Source organism: Scyliorhinus canicula, chromosome 4 (genome assembly GCF_902713615.1).
Source record: "Scyliorhinus canicula chromosome 4, sScyCan1.1, whole genome shotgun sequence".
NCBI classification, from domain to species: domain Eukaryota; kingdom Metazoa; phylum Chordata; class Chondrichthyes; order Carcharhiniformes; family Scyliorhinidae; genus Scyliorhinus; species Scyliorhinus canicula.
In genome coordinates this window covers 118,551,693-118,569,192 of record NC_052149.1, presented here as the reverse complement: position 1 = coordinate 118,569,192, position 17,500 = coordinate 118,551,693, and the positions used below count along the sequence as shown (strand labels likewise).

Sequence of the window (17,500 nt, the reverse complement as noted above, 5' to 3'; positions counted from 1 at the left end):
GAGTTTGTGCTTGACAGGTGCCTCCTTCCACCTTACTTCCTTTCACCTGATCATATCTTTTTAAATCTTTCTCTTCATTCACTTACCCAGGTTCTGCTTAAGTTAACCGGTGTTATTTTTCTCAATTACTCAATGTGGTATTGAGCTCTACATTCGTAACATCTGAAACAAAGAAGTTTATCTCAAGGTCCTTATTAGCTTTACTCGTGACTACCTTGCTGCGTGCCTACCCCAAGTTTTAGATCCCACAAGTGGTGCAAATAAGCTTTCAACGTCTACCCTATTAAATCCCTTCATAATTTTGAGTTTCTCCAGGAGGTCACCTTCTTGTTTTCTCTTTTCTGGAGGAAAGAATTCCAGTCTGTTTAATTCTTCCTGATAAGTTTTACCCATTTAGTACTTTGTTCCAAGCATCTAATATTACAGTTGAGTGTACCGGTCTTCATGAATGCTCCAGCCTATCCTATGTTCGTTGATTGCAGCTGGGGTGTGACAATTGACTTCAGGTTTCCTGGGTAAGCAAAGTTTTTCTTCCTGGTGGCTATCCAACAGCCTCTGCTGGAAAATGTCCACACTCATTATTAAAGTCAGCTGATCCTGGAAGTGAACTGCTAACCCAGGTATCTTGAAAATATAGATCAACCCCTGTGTGGATAGCACTTGAGCCACAACTCAATTTTTTAGACCTCTGCACCATCAACAATTCCTGGAAAGCTTGCATCCTCCGCATCCGGAACAGCTGTAAAATTACAGATTATTGTCTGGTGACACTGACCATCTGTCAACATTTTCACATATGAAGTTGATCCCATACACAATGTTAATTGCCTTTAGTTATAAAAATATCAAACATACATTTTCTCATTTTCCTTTAATAAATACAAATATATTTAAGAGGTCAATGATATTAATAGATCATCGTATCATTGAGGATTGTACCTTCAGTATCTTAACTCTGTCATGATTGCATCCAGTTGTATTTTCAATGTGCCAAATGCTTTTGGCTTTACTACTCACCCTGCAAACTATCCAAATATTAATCAATCTAAAAATTATGTCTGCTTTAAATTTACTTATGCTCATTACAATTCAAATCTTCTGCTTCCACTTTCCCCGTCTTAATCTAAAGTAGCATTTCTGGTCTCACAAAAAAACTGTAGAATTCATTTTTTTAAAAAAAGGTATGCTTTCCCATTGAGACACTGAAAGTGATGAATCTACCAACACTGCCAAGCCACATTCTAAAAATCTCTCTGCTAGTTCAGGTACATTCATTGGACACCTTGGAAGTACAGTTTTGTCAATATGATAAATATGCTGAATTTGCTTTTTGTGGTTCCAACAGATGACTGATATAAATCCATCTATAAATCTTGCAATACCTCCTCCATCTCCACTGCTTTCCCTTTTTATTCAAATTTGAGAAATTTGTATCTGATTTCAAAATCTAGGCCGTTAATATATAATTTAAACAACACAGGTCCGAGCAGTGATCTGTGGAGCACTTTCAATTCACACCTTTATCCTGTCTTAACTTACTCACATCTCTTCCAATTACTGTGTTTCCTATATTTTACCAATTTGTTATTCAGTGATGGCTAGTTGAGATTCCTGAGGCTCTGTTTTCAATAGTAATCTTTCATGTGTGTCTTCAGCAAAACCATCATCCATGTCCAAACAAACATGAATTTAGGGAGACGCAATATCTATGCCGGCTGTAAAGTTCTAACATCTGGAAATTTGTCAGGCAGCATCTTCCTTTCCTCAATCCACACTCACTGCTTCTTAATAAATTATTAAGCATACAAGTGCAGGCCCAGCCTAATCCTCGGAAAACTTCCCATTTTAACCATTATCGGTCATGGGCCTGCTACTGCCTGGGTTAGATTTATTGCTCTTCTTAAATAAAGGCACTATATTTGTTTGGTACCAAGACTGGTGACACTGCTGACAATTCTTCTTCTTTGATGACATCTGCAGCCCATTAAGTTTCCTCCCTTGCCTCCTTCATAATCCTAAAACATAGATTATCTGCCAGGACATCTGTTCAAAATTCCTTCGACTTATCAAATACCTCAGCTCTCATCATGTCAAAATGCCCATTGTGGAACTATAGAATAGGACTGCAAGTTATACTGCTTGGGGACACTTGTAAATGCATTCCTAATAGTTCCTTTTCAGTTTTATGCCATTTTTATCCTCCCTCATCGACTGCTCTTTTGCCAGGACAGTGCTGTTTCATTATAGCCTCCGAATCTCATGGACTCTTTTCAATCATCTCCAAAATCCTTTCGAACAAAAGCAGCAAACACAAACATTCTTGCACCATCAATGCAAAAAATGTCCAATTTTTCATTGCTTCTAAAATCAGTCGGCAGCTTTCCATGAAAACCCAAAGATGTGCATGGTAGGTGGATTGACCACGCTAAATTGTCCCTTAATTGGAAAAAATGAATTGGGTACTCTAAATTTTAAAAATAATTCACACTTTTAAAAACTTTTCACATTTGTGCCGTGGTTCTTTTTGACTTTTGTCTGCATGCCACCTTATACTGTGGGTATTAGTCTCCAACAGCTCCTGTACGTCTCCATTCTGGAAGTTATGCTGGTCACTCATAAGGATACATTTAAGAAGTAAATTCGCACTCATGGGGCAATTACAGAATAATTTATGTCAAGTATCACAGTTGTAGTTGGCGAAAGATCTGGCTGGTGTTGCAAAAATAAATCATCGCTTGGCTCTGATTATTAGACATGAGTTTTCCTACAATTTGATCCACAGTATCTCTTTCTTAAAAAGTATTTTAATTTGATTTTTAACATTTTAAGCACCCAACACAAAGCAAAACGACAAAAACCCCAATCCCCCCCATAACCCCCAACATCCCAATAACACCAACAAAATACCCCAGCAGCTGACGGTAACCAACTCTTTAAAATGTAGTATAAACAAACACCATCTCCTGTGGAACCCCTCACGAGCAACCCTCAAAATAAACTTAACCTTTTCCAAATATAGGAACTCCATCAACTTCCCCCAGTCATACCGAGGCACAGGATGGAGAAGCTGGCCTCGGCCCCAACAGGACTCGCCTGCGGGCAATCAGTGAGGTGAAGGCAAAACATCTGCCACCGCTCCCGTCTGCAGCTCCGGCAAGTCCGACACCCCAAATATAGCCCCCAGGGAACTGGGCTCCAAATCCACGTGCAAGATCGCTGACATGGTGCTAAAATAACAACCTCCAAAATCTCACCAACTTCGGGCAGGACCAGAACATATGTACATGATCCCCCACTATTCACAAATGTCCTCCACCCCCTCAAACAACTAGCTCCTCCTCAACTTCGTCAGGTGCGGCCTACACACCATCTTCAGCTGTATCAGCCCCAGCCTCACACGAGGTTGAGTTGTTCACCCTTCGCAGCACCTTACACTACAACACCTCCTCCAGCGCTATCCTCAGTTCCTCCTCCTGCCTTCACCCCTTCCAATGACACCCTACCCTCCTCCAACATCCTCTCATAAATCGACGAGATGAAATGAAAAATGAAATGAAAATCGCTTATTGTCACGAGTAGGCTTCAATGAAGTTACTGTGAAAAGCCCCTAGTCGCCACATTCCGGCGCCTGTTTGGGGAGGCTGTTACGGGAATCGAAACATGCTGCTGGCCTGCTTGGTCTGCTTTCAAAGCCAGCGATTTAGTCCTGTGCTAAACACCCATCCCTCCAGCCCCATCACAGTCAACACCCTCTCCAACAGGTGAGAAAGGTAGCACCACTAGAAACATCGGAAAAACCTTCTTTGCAGTCCCGCACCTTCATATACCTAAAGGCCACCCCCGCGGAATCCTAACCTTCTCCATCAACTCCTCCAAACTCGTGAACCGCCCTTCTAGAAATAAGTCCTTCATCTCCATAACCCCCCACTCCTCCCAACCCTGAACCCTGGCATTCAGTCTTGCTAGCTCAAACACATGATCCCCTGAGGTCAGAATCAACATCGACCCCACCCCCACCCTAAGGTGCTGCTGAAATTTCCTCCATATCTTCAGCATGGCCACCACCACTGGACTCCCCGAACATTTCCCTGCGGCGAACGGAAGTGGCGCTGTTGCTAGCACCTGCAACCCCGACCCCTTACACAAGCCTGCCTCCAGCCCAATCCTGCACCTTCTCGCATTCGTCGCCCAATAATAATACAAAAGGTTTGGAAAGGTCAGACCCCCTGACTGCTACCTTTCTGAAGCGCTATCTTCCTAATCCTTGCAACTTTACCTGCCCTAATAAACGAAAAAATTAACCATTCCACCCTGTTAAAAAATGTTTTCAGCAAAAAGACTGGTAGGCATAGAAAGAAGAATAAAAACCGTGACAAAATATTCATCTTTACTGCCTGCACCAGGCCTGCCAACTATAGGGGAAGGCTGTCCCAACCCCACCCACCAGGCTCGTGAAATTCAATTTACGAAAACCCGAAACAGCAACCCACCAGACCGGCTCCTGCCCTTGGTGAAGACACTAGAAAACACTCACTCTTTTCCAGATTCAACTTATAACCTGAGCAGCCCTATTACATCCCACCCTATAGAACCCCGGTTGGAGATGTACAACAACAAACCATCGGCAAAGACACATTATGCTCCACACACCCCCCCCCCCCCCCCCCCCCCCCCCCCACCCCACTCACTATCCCCTTCCATTGATCCCAGCATCTCAGCGCAATGGCCAAGGGCTCTATCCCCAGTGCAAACATGAGGGGGGACATGGGACACCCCTGTCGAGTTCCCCAATATAACGGAAAATACCTGAATTCACCTCTTTCGTGCGCACACACGCCTTCAGTTCCCTATATAATAATTTAAACTTAAGTTCTCCAACACCCAAGCCTCTCCAACTCTGCAAACAAGTAGTGCTCTACACAGTCAAATGCCTTCTTTGCGTTCAGCGGCTCCACTCCTCCGCCCCCCCCCCCCTCCTCTGATGGGAAGAGCACCACATTTAACAAACGTCACATGTTCGAAGACAATTGCCCACACTCCACAAACCCCATTTGATCTTCCCTAATCACCTGCTGAAGACACTCCTCCAACTTAAGTGTCAACACCTTGGCCAGCATCTTGGCATCCACATTTAGCAGAGATAAGAAACACGAACTGGAATGGACCATTCAGCTGCTCCGCCATTTAATAAGGTGGTGACTAACCAAACATTCACCAAGTCACTATTCCTGCCTTCTTGCCATAACCCTTAATTCCCCTACTGAAAATCTTGACAATCTTCAAGGACTCAGCCTTCGCAGCTTCATGGCTGAAATGACTTAATTAATCCACACAGGCACAAACAAACATATTTGGAAAGAAAGTTATTTGGGAAGTTAATACTGGTCATTAGTCATATGTCCTTTGAATTTCATCAATTCATTGCACTCACAAATGATAGACAATCTGGAACTTAGTAATAATCACTGCTGACTTAATTCTGTAAATGATGAGTGAATTAATTATACATTTATCCAAGTAGTCTTGTGGTTCTGTGAAAACCACTTTGTTATGCTGCTTTGCTACATCGGGAGTCAAGTAGTGTGGTTGATCAGAGAGTAAATGCCAACCCACAACATCTGAAGCTATTTTCAGAAGCCAAGCTCAAAGCAGAAGGATACTTCAAAATATAGATTTATTCTTCCCGTACAAATGTGAGGCTGTTCACCCAGAGAATTAGGTTAGCAGTGATTGCCAAGTTCTAAACTGCCCATCAGTCATGAGAGTTTAAAATTGATGAAATTCAATTAAATCCATTTTAGTGTAAATTATTTCAACGCATAAAGGGAGGTCATTAGATGCTTCAGGCCAATGCTTAAAAATACCGCAATTTTTGTTTAATTTTGCTTATTGAGTTGCCGAATTAACTGTCTTCTAGAACATGGAGAATTTTTAAAAATCTGGATAAAAGCAAATTACTGCGGCTGCTGTAAACTGAAACGAAAGAGAAAATGCTGGAAAATCTCAGCAAGTCTGGCAGCATCTTGTATGGAGAGAAAAGAACTAACATTTTTACCCTTTACCTTTTCATTAAATGTGAGCACCACTGGAAAGGCCAGCATTTGTTGCCCATTCCTCATTGCCCATGAGCTGAGTTGCTTGTTTTCAGAAGACAGTTAAGAGCCAATCACATTGGGACAGCTGGGGCGGCAGGGTGGTGCAGTGGTTAGCACTGCTGCCTCACGGCGCCAAGGACCCAGGTTCGATCCCAGACTCTGGTCCCTGTCCGTGTTGTTTGCACATTCTCCCCGTGCCAGACCAGGTAAGGACGGTAGGTATCCTTCCATAAAGGGGCATGAGTGAACCAGATGAGTTTTTAGAAGAAATCAATGATAGGAAAAAAGATGACGATGAAACGGAGATGAGATTTCAATTTAATTTTATTAATTTGAATTTAAATTTCACCAGCTGCCATGGTGGAATTTAAAACCATGCCCTGAGAGCATTAGCCTGAGCCTCCGGGTCACAAGTCCAGTGGCATTACCACTGTCTCACTATTTCAACAGAATAGCAGCAGGAATGTTGCTTTTCTCCCCTGCTCTCCACAAACAAATCGTTCAGGTTCACAAATAAAGCAATAGAAACTCTGGTGACGACCTTGGAGGAGGGGACTTCAAGCAAAATTGTGATATTTAAAACATTGCCCTCTAAAGCGCAAAACCAGGCTCAGCCAGATAACACGCAAGTCAATTCCATCTTTGTTAATCACAGCTGTCCACTGAATAGCAGGGGTTGAAAATGAACGCAATGTTGAGGGGGCCACAACTTGTATGTGCCAAATGTCAGTCTGCAATCCACTGTTAAAATATCAACATACTTTCAAGCTGGAAAATAAACACGAGGCCTCCATATTATCTGCTTTAAATCCTGTCTGTAGGTGTAACAGATAAGACTAATGCATAAATTGAATCAGGTACTCAGTGTAGTTGTCTGTACAACACCTTAGTAAATAAAACAGCAACCCAGAGTGCAAGATGCAACATTGGCAGTATCCAATAGCTGCAGCAATGCCTAAACTCCTGTTGTCTCACATTCTCACTTCCCAAACTACATAAGGAAGGCAAATGTAATTCTGTTAAACAGAACGTATTAGCCTTTAACATTTATTAGAGAACGGTAATGAGTGTACACCAACGACATCCACAAGCTTCTTCCAGATTGGTCACTGGCTTTTAAAAACATTTTCATCACAGAACCATTCATCTAGCTACAAGCAAAATAAATTACAAGAAAAATTTAATAAAGACCTTAGACTGATGTAAATTTTTAAAATAAAATAAAGCGGGCAAACTGTTCACGTTTTTAAAAAAACTCTATTTAATTCAATTATCTGTCAATTCTCCCAGTACTGGATCTTTCATCCAACCTCATCTCCGCCAACAAACAAATGGGTGAATATAAATGCTGATTTAACCCACCAAAGGGACAAACATTTAATTCAAACACATCATCTCTGGGAGCAGTAGTGAGATGCTATGGGTGCGATTCTCTGGAAAGATTTCAAGCGTGATATTCAGTGGGAACTGCCACGAGCTACCCGGCGTTTGGACCCAGCAATGCTATTCAATGTCAATTGGTCCATTTAACGAGGCTTCACAGTCTTCCCACCGCAAATAACACCTCGCTGCAAATGAAGGCTCGGAGGCTCCTTGACGCGGTGGAGGCCAAGAAGATTGCCCTGTTCCCCCCTAGGGTCCCAGAGGGTGAGCCACAGGGCAGCCACTGCTGCCTGGGACGAGTGATGGCGGCGTAAACTCAGGGAGTGTGACCAGGGGGATTGGCCTCCACTGTCATAAGAAGGTCAACGACCTACACCAGGAAGCACGGGTGAGTTGACACCAATGCCCCCTACAGCGCCCCCCCACCGCCGAGACCTTTCCACCTCCAAGCGAGCACCCCTCCTCAACCCTCCACGCGGCCCCGAATCCTCCCTTCACCCTGCCCCCCACCCCAGCCCTTCCTTCACACCTCCTCTCCCACCACTGTGAACGCGTGTTGCTAATGATGTCTTCTCTGTCTCTCTGCAGGGGAAGCTCTCCCACAATCACCAGGAGACGCCCAGACATGCGGAGTCATGCCGGACATACGGATCCTCACCACTTTCAAGGAACAGGCCCTGTAGGTAATGGGGGTGGCCGTGGACAGAGCAGTCACCAATGCGGAGGTTGGTGGAAGCTGCAGAAGTGAGGATCCACAGAACCTCATCCGGAGGACCTGTCAATTGCCATACTGACTGACCCTTCCCTCCCACTGACCACATGTCCACTCTCCCACAGGTCCTCCAGCTGACGGCGTAGGCACATTCCGGTGGCCCCCTCTCTTGCCTCCCAGGAGAACACCTCAGAGGAGAGCTGCCATCCCCACGCTCCATCAGTGCAGATACACGCACCTCAGTGGGAAACACTGGCAGTCAGGCTTCTGGGGCACAATCTGGTGAGCACCACACAGCTGCTGATGCACATCAGGTGGAGGCAGGAACCCCCAAGCGAGACAGCTATCGGAGGTCTGCAGGATCCCATGTCCAACTGGATCCTAGCCTGATGCAGAGCCTCTGGATAAGGTTTACCCAGAGCTGATGGAGACGTTAGGGTGTGGCCAGGACATTCAGGGGGTGATGACAGAGACACTCCAGCAGGTCCACAGCTGATTGGAGGAGTCCCAGAGGCTATGGGAGCAGGTGATGTCACTGGCAATGCGTGGACCTGAGGCTAACTCTGCTAGGGTGGTGCAGACTGACCTCGGAACCCTTGGCCCATCTCTCCAGACATCACCTCCTCCCCGTAGCACTCACCCACCCTCCAGCCGTGGACATGTCCCCGGAGATGTGTCCCATCCCCTAGGTGTTCGGATGTTGGCTACCTCGTGCGGTGTTGCCTCCCGCAGTGTTCAAGCACTGTGTCCATGTGTCAAGGTGTGATTGGGGTGCTACATGACCCGCCCACCCACAGGAATCCATTTGGGTTGTGTAAAGTGCCCACTTAACCACGATTGCCAATTCCATATAAACAATAGCCTTCAGCCGCACGGCCAGAGGCTTTGACAGTCAGTGGGGGTTATGGTGGTCTTGGGACAGATGGGCAGGGGCTAGGGTTGCCCCCGGAACAGGTACACACGATCCAGGGGTTGGCGTGGTGGTGCTGACTGCAGTTGTCTCCCAGCGCCTCCCCCCCCTTCCCATGGCGGCCCACGCCTCTGGAGTGTCCCCCACTCCCCACCCAGCCGAGCATTGGGGTGGCAGGCCCAGCAACCCCGGGTTCTTCGCCTGCGAGCAAAGATGGCTACTCACCTCCTTGGCTTCCCACAGAAGCCCTTCCACCAGATTCACGTTTTTCAAAAGGAACACTAATCGGCGCCTGTGTGACCACTTGCTGGGGAGGCCAATGAATGACAGGAGGTCGTTGAATATGGGGTGGCTCCCATTAATTACATGGAAATAGGACTTAAGTGGTGATAATTGATTTCTCGCCATGCTACAGAGAGTTCCTCATTTCGTCTACAGGAGTGGGTCAGTTGCATAGCAAACTGTTTGGCGCGTGCGCCTTTCTCGTTTTCGGCCTCTCCTGCTATTCACCGGCCTTGTTTAGCTCAAGTGAGAGTGCAACGAGGCCTGGTAAGCGCGCCTGAAGAAACTAAGCTGTCTCTTTGTAGGCCAATATTAAGCTCCCCAAGTAGAGGTTAACACTGCGATTCTTTCATATTCGCCTCTTGACAGAACAGGATGAAAGAACTACACTAGGCTAATCATATGCATCACCGATGATTCTCTCAGAAACACGCAAAAGATGATTCATGGCCCAAAGATAAAATAAGCTGCATATTTAGCAAGGAGCGCTGCTTCTGTAAGTATGCTCCAATGTGAGAAAATATGACAACAAAAATAACTTCTCATTTAGAGAACAGAATTCACAATCGACTGCCCATCTTAAATTTCCCTGAATATCGTTTAATTTATGATTTAACTCTGTGCAAAAGTTTATTTGCACTATTTTACTTGGCTTCAAGAGACAAGCCAGGTTGACCCACCATTAGCAGGAGAAATATATATAGTGTATTATAAATTACAAATATAACACCATCACAACCATATTCAAACAAAAATTATTCAATGGAGAAGTTAGGGGCATTTGAAGGATAGCAGCAATTCCGACAGTACAGTACTGCGCTGGAGTATCACAGTCTGTGTTGAGGGTCGGGAGTGGGATTTGAACCTGGGTCTCCAGGCTCAGTCAAGCACATTGCCCACTGAGCTACAGCCAGTGTTCAAACAATAATTACAATACTTCCAACACTGCCCCCAAGGCCAGACCCAAAAAGAACAAAAAACAATCCCTCCCACCCCAAGATCTGACGGTGACCAACTTCCTGAAGTGGGAAATGAATGGTTGCCATCTCAGTTAGAACCTTTCCATCGACCCGCTCAGGATATACATAACCTTTTCTGAGGGTAAAAACTCCATCAGGTCACTTAACCACGCCGCCGCACTGGGCGGGACTGAAGGCTTCCATCCAAGCAGTAGATGTCTTCAGGCTATTCGCGAGTGAAGGCCAGAGGATCGGCCTTCGCCCTTGTCTACAGCTCCGGTCAATCTGAAAGCTCAAAGATAGCCACCAAAGGGCAAAACCCAACTCAATCCCAAGAATTCCTGACATCACCCGTGCTGAAGAACAAGACCAGAACATGTGCATATGATGTGCCAGACCCCGAGAACACCGCTTGTGCCTATCATCTACTTCTGACAAGAACCCACTCATCCGTGCCCTGGTTAGATGTGCCCTATGGACCTATTTATACTGAATCAGGCTAAGCCTAGCGCACAAGGAGGTGGCGTTGTCTCTGTGGAGAGCCTCACTCTATACCACCACCTACCAAACACCTGGCCCAGCTCCTCATCCCACTTCCTTTTAACCTCTTCCAGTGGAACCTGCTTCATTGACACAAGCTGACTCTAAATGTCTGACATCCTCCCTTCCCGAATATCCAACACCAAAATAACCCTATCCATCAATGAGATAGACAGATCTTTAATCAGTAGAGCAATCAAAGATTATGGGGGTAAAGTGGGAAAATGTAATTGAGGGTTATATCAGATTAATCATGGTCTCAATGAATGGCGGAACAGCCTCAATGGGCTAAATGGCCTACTTCTGCTCCTACGTCTTACGATCGCTGTGCTTATTTCACTAACAGTACAAAATACAAAATCAAATCATTCTGAATGGCTGACAAAAACAATTTTAACCACAACAGCCATCTGCCCATTTGTCTACGGCATAGTTAAAAACTGAACATATTTGCACCACAACAATCCAAAAGCCTGTCGACAAAGCAGAAAACTTTGTACAGAATTACTATTGTGCTATTCCATGCCATTGGTACACCATGGCACTGAAATGGCACTGGATCATAACAGAATGCAAATAGTTTACACTTTCAAACTAAATTGTTTAGCTGAGGTGTTCTCCTTTTACCTAATTACATGGAAATTATAGCACAAAAACATTAAGCCAAACTGGTCTCTGCTCGTGTTTATGCTCTAAATAAACCTTCAACCCAAACTCATCTCCTCCTCTCACCATCCCATTCAATTTCTTTATGACCTCCAGTATTGAACTCCCATACAACTGCAAACATATTCTCAATGTCTAAATTATCAAACCGTTATACAAATCTTAAAAGTCTCCATTACGTCACTTATCAGTCTCTTTTCTAGATAAGAGTCCCAGCCCAGCCTGTTTGGACTTTCCTGGTATTTACAATCTTTCATTTTTGCCATTAACCTTGTAAACATCTCTCAAGACAATGGTGAAAGCAATATCACATGAACATGCGAGTTTTCAAACTACAATCAGATCTGAGCAATCTTTGAACAGTGTTTAATACAATTCTCTCAGCAGGTCATATCACCCACCACAAGATGGTCTTGAGTCAAATTCCAGAATTCAACATCTGAATAAATTGTTATTTTCAATCACACATTTAAACCACTTAACATATACCTCTATTTAAAATTGCACTGTGAATTGAATTTACTGTCCAAAGAATGCAATGTTCTGTCGGTGGAAATAAAGTATTAGAGAACAATAAGACCAATAAGCTGAAGATAAGAGACAGGAACCATTTTGAGTTCATTCTTCCAGGTTTCTAGCATGAAAACCTCCTGATTACAGCCAAACATGTAAAGTGATAACTTGCAACAAGTTTCATGTGTGTATTTAGGAGCCACACTGCCACTGTTACAATTATGAGGTTTCTAAGATTATTGTATTTCGGATTGTAGCTGCAAATTTAGATGAATTAAGGGACCTGTTTGTTCTGCAGTCTACCAGACAGCTGGTTTGATTGTTTGGAATTAAAGAACGGCTTAGTTTCTTTTATTGACAAGGTGCAACATATTTATACTCGGAGATAATCGCAGCAGACTCTTGAGTTTATAATGAGTAGATTTGGAGATCCTAAGGTCCCATAAAGGTGCTGAAGGTATCGGAGTATAGACCGTTGCATTATATACTGTCCATTTACTTGTCAGATGAGAGAGCTGGGATTAAAAATAGTTAATTAACAGTTCTACCTGAATGTAAGGTTAACATGTTTCATGTTGCGAGGGGGAAGAGGGCAGATGAAACCATTTTTAAGATAAGGTTACAGGCTTTCCAGTGAGTCACTGAATTTCACAGACAGCCAGCACAGGTTCTGTGGTCAGCAGAGAGAAAAGGCAGAATGACTTTGGGAATTACTACAGCTGGATACATCAGGGAGAGGGTCTCTGGTCAATGAGAATGCCTACAAATTTGGGAGATTTTGTTCTGGCATGGTTTTTTTTTGGGGGGGGGGGGGGGAAAGAGAGTGGGTGCGGAGAGGATGATTCCACTAGGAGGAAAAATTAGAACCAGAGGGCACGATCTCAGACTAAAGGGACGATCTTTTAAAACAGAGATGAGGAGGGATTTCTTCAGACAGAGGGTGGTGAATCTGTGGAACTCTTTGCCGCAGAAGGCTGTGGAGGCCAAATCCCTGAGTGTCTTTAAGACAGTTTTTGATTAATAAGGGAATCAGGGGTTATGGAGAGAAGGCAGGATATTGGAGATGAGAAAAATGTCAGCCATGATTTAATGGCAGAGCAGGCTTGATGGGCCGAGTGGCCTAATTCTGCTGACATGTCTTATGGTCCTCACTCCTTTCTGTCAGCTGCTACAGAAGCTGACCTGTTATACTAGTGCTGGTTAATTCACAATCCAATCAGCACAAGCGAAATCATCCCCTGCTGGATGAGTCACATGCAGGTTAAAACAGAGATGTTGCCCTTTTTCAAGGAGGCTTTGAGGGTATCCTTGAAACATTCCCTCTTCCCTCCTTGGGAGCGTTTGCCTTGTCTAAATTCAGAGTAGAGCGCTCATTTTAGGAGTCTTGTGTCAGGCATGTTGATGCTGTGGGCTGCCCAGTGGAGCTCATCGAATGTAGTCAATGCTCAGGATATTGACCTGGGCAAGGGCATTGGCACTGGTGTGCCTATCCAGCCAATAGGATCTTGAAGAGACAGCACTGGTGGTACATCTCCAGGGTTTTGTTTTATTGTCCAGGTCCTGTTTCATTCACTTTGACGACGTGCTTCACTGTGTCAAGAACCACTTTCAAAAGCAGGAACAAGGGGCAGAGACAGTTTAATGAATGGGGACACAGAGCGGCAAACCCAATATAAAACAGCACTCGTGCTGCCGCATGCCAAACAGATTCTAATTTTACAAAACGGACCCACAGGCCAGTGCCACTCTCATGAGGCTGCCACTGAAGATTCTATGGTAATCAGCAGGTAATGAGAACCAAAAAAAAATTAACATCTTTGGCTTAGAGGCAGAGCAGACTGGCAAAGACTTGAAGAGAAAATGTTGCCTTATACCAAATTTAATACAGGCTTGGCTAGAACTTGCAAGGGGAATGAATCCAAAACCAGCAAGCACTGTTGGATTATTCAATTTTGTCAGAAGCTATTAACATCTAGGTTGCTGTAAATCTTGAAACTCTTTTGAATACAATAATTATTTACTGTTGGCACACCAAGAGTGACTGACAAAACAGCCACAGCCAAATGTTGCAAGTCATGGATTGGGGAATAATCATTATGAATATCTCATGGTTCTTTTCTTTAACGGATTCTTTTTCTGTGGAACTGAACTATGACATTCTTCATTTTTTGTCTTGCCCGCCTACCACTGCTCACAGGATTGCAAAATCCTGATTTAGTGTTAGCTCAGTACTAATTTATATCATCCTCTCCAATTTTCTTTTCATTCTGTTGCAGTTTATACCGTACAATGGCCCCTCTGCATGGTTTAAGGGTATGTGTGTGTGTGTCTGTCTGTTGAATATTAAAATTATCTCCCGCTTTGCACCCAACATGCAACATCGAACATGAGAATGAAAAAGACATGTGGCAGATCCATCTTATTTCATTTGTGGACAGAACTTAATGCACTCCAGAATCCATTACTTCAAAGTAATCCCACCAACATACATGGGCTACAGATTGTACTCCACTGCTCCACCGCAAGTTGCTAGACCATCAGTCTGGGCTATCATAGAATATCGGATAAAACAAATAGCATCAAACCTTCAACATTACAAACAAGTTAACAAGAAGAACAATTCAACTTCTTTAGGCTTTTGCTTAAATTGTCTTGAAGTGCAGCCCAGCACTTGGATCAGTTTAGCTATTAACAGCTTCATACTCATGAGATTCCTTCAACAATTAGTTCTGAATGGAAAGATCCACACAGACACTGATGAATAGTAGGTCCAGAATTCATCCTTGTGTCCACTCCTCACTGCCTTCTCGCAAAAGCCTTCTCTACTTATCATTGCTTTCAGTTTTCTATTGTGATGTTAGTTAACTAGTTCCTTGGCCCAAAATCTTGTTGCACCACTTCACACATTTCAATTATTGTATGTCCTCTGGACTGTCCTCATTCACCAGTTAGTTAAGAGTGATTGAACTCAAGCACATGAATGATGCATGCTATTCATGGTCTCTGCTCTTAAGATCAAAATTGACAGCATCAAATTTAACTCTTCATAGCTCTCGTTTCATTAACAACAGTAGCATCATTCCTTTACTCATGTACACCTGACAATGTTTTCGTTGAATGTCAGGACAAATGAAATGTCATCTCTCTTTCAGTACCTCTGAGGAAATTTACAGGCAATTTGAAAGTATGAACAGTAATTGAGATATTTCCCTTCTCATTTCTTTGAAAATGTTCAAGTCTATGATATCTTCTCCAAGTGCCTGACATACATTTACTTCTTTCTGATTTTCCCGAAGACAGGAATTATTACCGTGGGCAGCACGGTAGCATAGTGGTGCTCCGGTTTCCTCCCACAGTCAAAAGATGTGCAGGTTAGGTGGATTGGCCATGCTAAATTGCCCTTTGTATTCGTGCTCTTGGGTGGGGTTACTGGGTTACAGGGATAGGGAGGAGGTGTGGGCTTGGGTAGGGTGCTCTTTCCAAGGGCCGGTGCAGACTTGATGGGCCGAATGGCCTCCTTCTGCACTCTACATTCTATGATTCTATGATTCCTGTCCACCTGCATATTATAATAATCAGATTATAATAACTGCATAGCTCTGTGCTATATTAATTTTCATTCATATGTTCACCCCCATAAAAGGAGTACTTACCATCAATTTTCATTGCTGGCAATACAAGAGACATTTTCGGTCTGGTTGTCTTATTATGGCTGATAGCCGGCAGCAAAAGATGATCCTGAAATACAAACAGACAAATGTTTTTTAAAATACATTCTAGCAACTATCTAAGAGTGGATTCAATCCCTTAGCATTTCAAGTTGGTCTTCTTTAATATTAAGCACTAAGAACTTTCGGTAAACTTGATTTTCTGAAATCAAACAGTTCACAATTTTTAAGGTTCAGATAAATGGAAACATGTTCATCCTTCTATGCATTCATTTAGTGCAATTTGAAGGCTTACATTCAGCTTTTTCATGTTTCTCTCCTATTTTCTCCCCTCTTGATGGAAGAACTCAGACACTCTTGTTGGTTACCATTTAATTGGTAACAGATGCACTCGTGATCAGGAAGACACCATTTGCAGTAAATCGGTTAGCAGCAAAGAGCAGTGTTCTGCTACTTGACTAAGGGCTTGAATGACTGGCATCTACATATGCGTCCTTGGCAGCTGGACTGCGATCAGCAGAGTAAATCCTGACTGATTTTTGTGCCCTTCTACCCTGGAGCGCTGAGCTCTATTACAGCTCCAGCTGAGCTCAGCTATTAGTGCATACCAGGAATTTTCTCCTGTGAGTGGTAAATTTCTATATTGAGCAGGGGAATAACCAACTGATCTGGAGAAGAAGTTTTGACCATTTTTAACTAAAAATGTACATGGGAGTACCTTGTGGCAGTTTTTGATTAAGCAGTTAAGACTATTAACGGAATGTGGGAAAGGTTAAAGGAATATTTTTTCAAAGAAATTAAGCTAGTGGCTTGATCAGTTTGAGTGAAAAGCTTCCATCTTTGATCTGATCATGAGTCACAATTTGCTGTTAAAGTAATGTTGATTTTAACTGGCACTCATCATTATTTTTGCACATGTGACTTTGGAAAAGTTTCAGTTTGAATTGGGCCACTCAGCAAAAATGGCATCTCACTGTCTGCTTCACCATTGAAATGCATTGAATGGATTTAAGTTGCTGTTTCTTTGTGTGGTGGGTTGCCGCAGGAGTTAAGTTTCCTCTATTCCAATCTAATGGCATGATGCTTGTTATTTATTGCAATCAACGCTTTAGTTACTGCATTACCTGGACATTTCATTCCAGGAGGCAGTCACACCTTTTTGAGCTACTTCAAATCTTGTATTTTGTAACAGGCAGAGTTTCTGCATGGTTCTGACATTATTCGGGCATTTTCTTTAAAGCAATGCCAAACTATCTCTCTTGCTCAAAGCAGGTATTCCTATGGGTTAATTGCATTTAGCTGATGTGGGTATTTTGCTGTTTGAGTGGGAATAAAGCTAGCAGTTAAGGGTTACTGTATTTACTGTATTGACTAACATTGTTTCAGAAGTAATTGCAAGTTATTTTCTGGTGTGATGTTAACCAGCTGTGCTGGCAATAAATTTTGTTTTAATATACCATAGTCCTATTTTGCGTGAAATCGATCCTGGAGCGAGGTATCCTTTCCTCACAGTCTTACTAAATTAAAATAAAATATTGGGGTCTTTGTCCAGTACCCTAGCCACTGTTAGGGTCTGCTCCGGGGTCATGGTAAGAACATGAATTTGAAAGAAAGGGACTGAAATAATTCTAGGTGACTTTCATCTTGATAGTGATTGGACAAATCAAATTGGCAAAGGTAGCTTGGAGAATGAGATCACAGAGTGAATTCAGGGGATTTTCTGAGAACAATATGTTCTGGAATCTACATAGGAACAAACTCTTCTTCACCTA

General features: G+C 43.4%; 1 protein-coding gene across 1 annotated transcript in view; it reads right to left on the bottom strand.

Moving 5' to 3' along the window:
* Positions 1 to 17,500, bottom strand: part of atf6 (activating transcription factor 6) — a 440,428-nt gene that overhangs the window by 124,482 nt on the left and 298,446 nt on the right. The window contains exon 15 of the mRNA XM_038795101.1: positions 15,714 to 15,798. Coding sequence (XP_038651029.1) covers positions 15,714 to 15,798 — 85 coding nt within the window. The remainder of the gene's footprint in view (positions 1 to 15,713; positions 15,799 to 17,500) is intronic.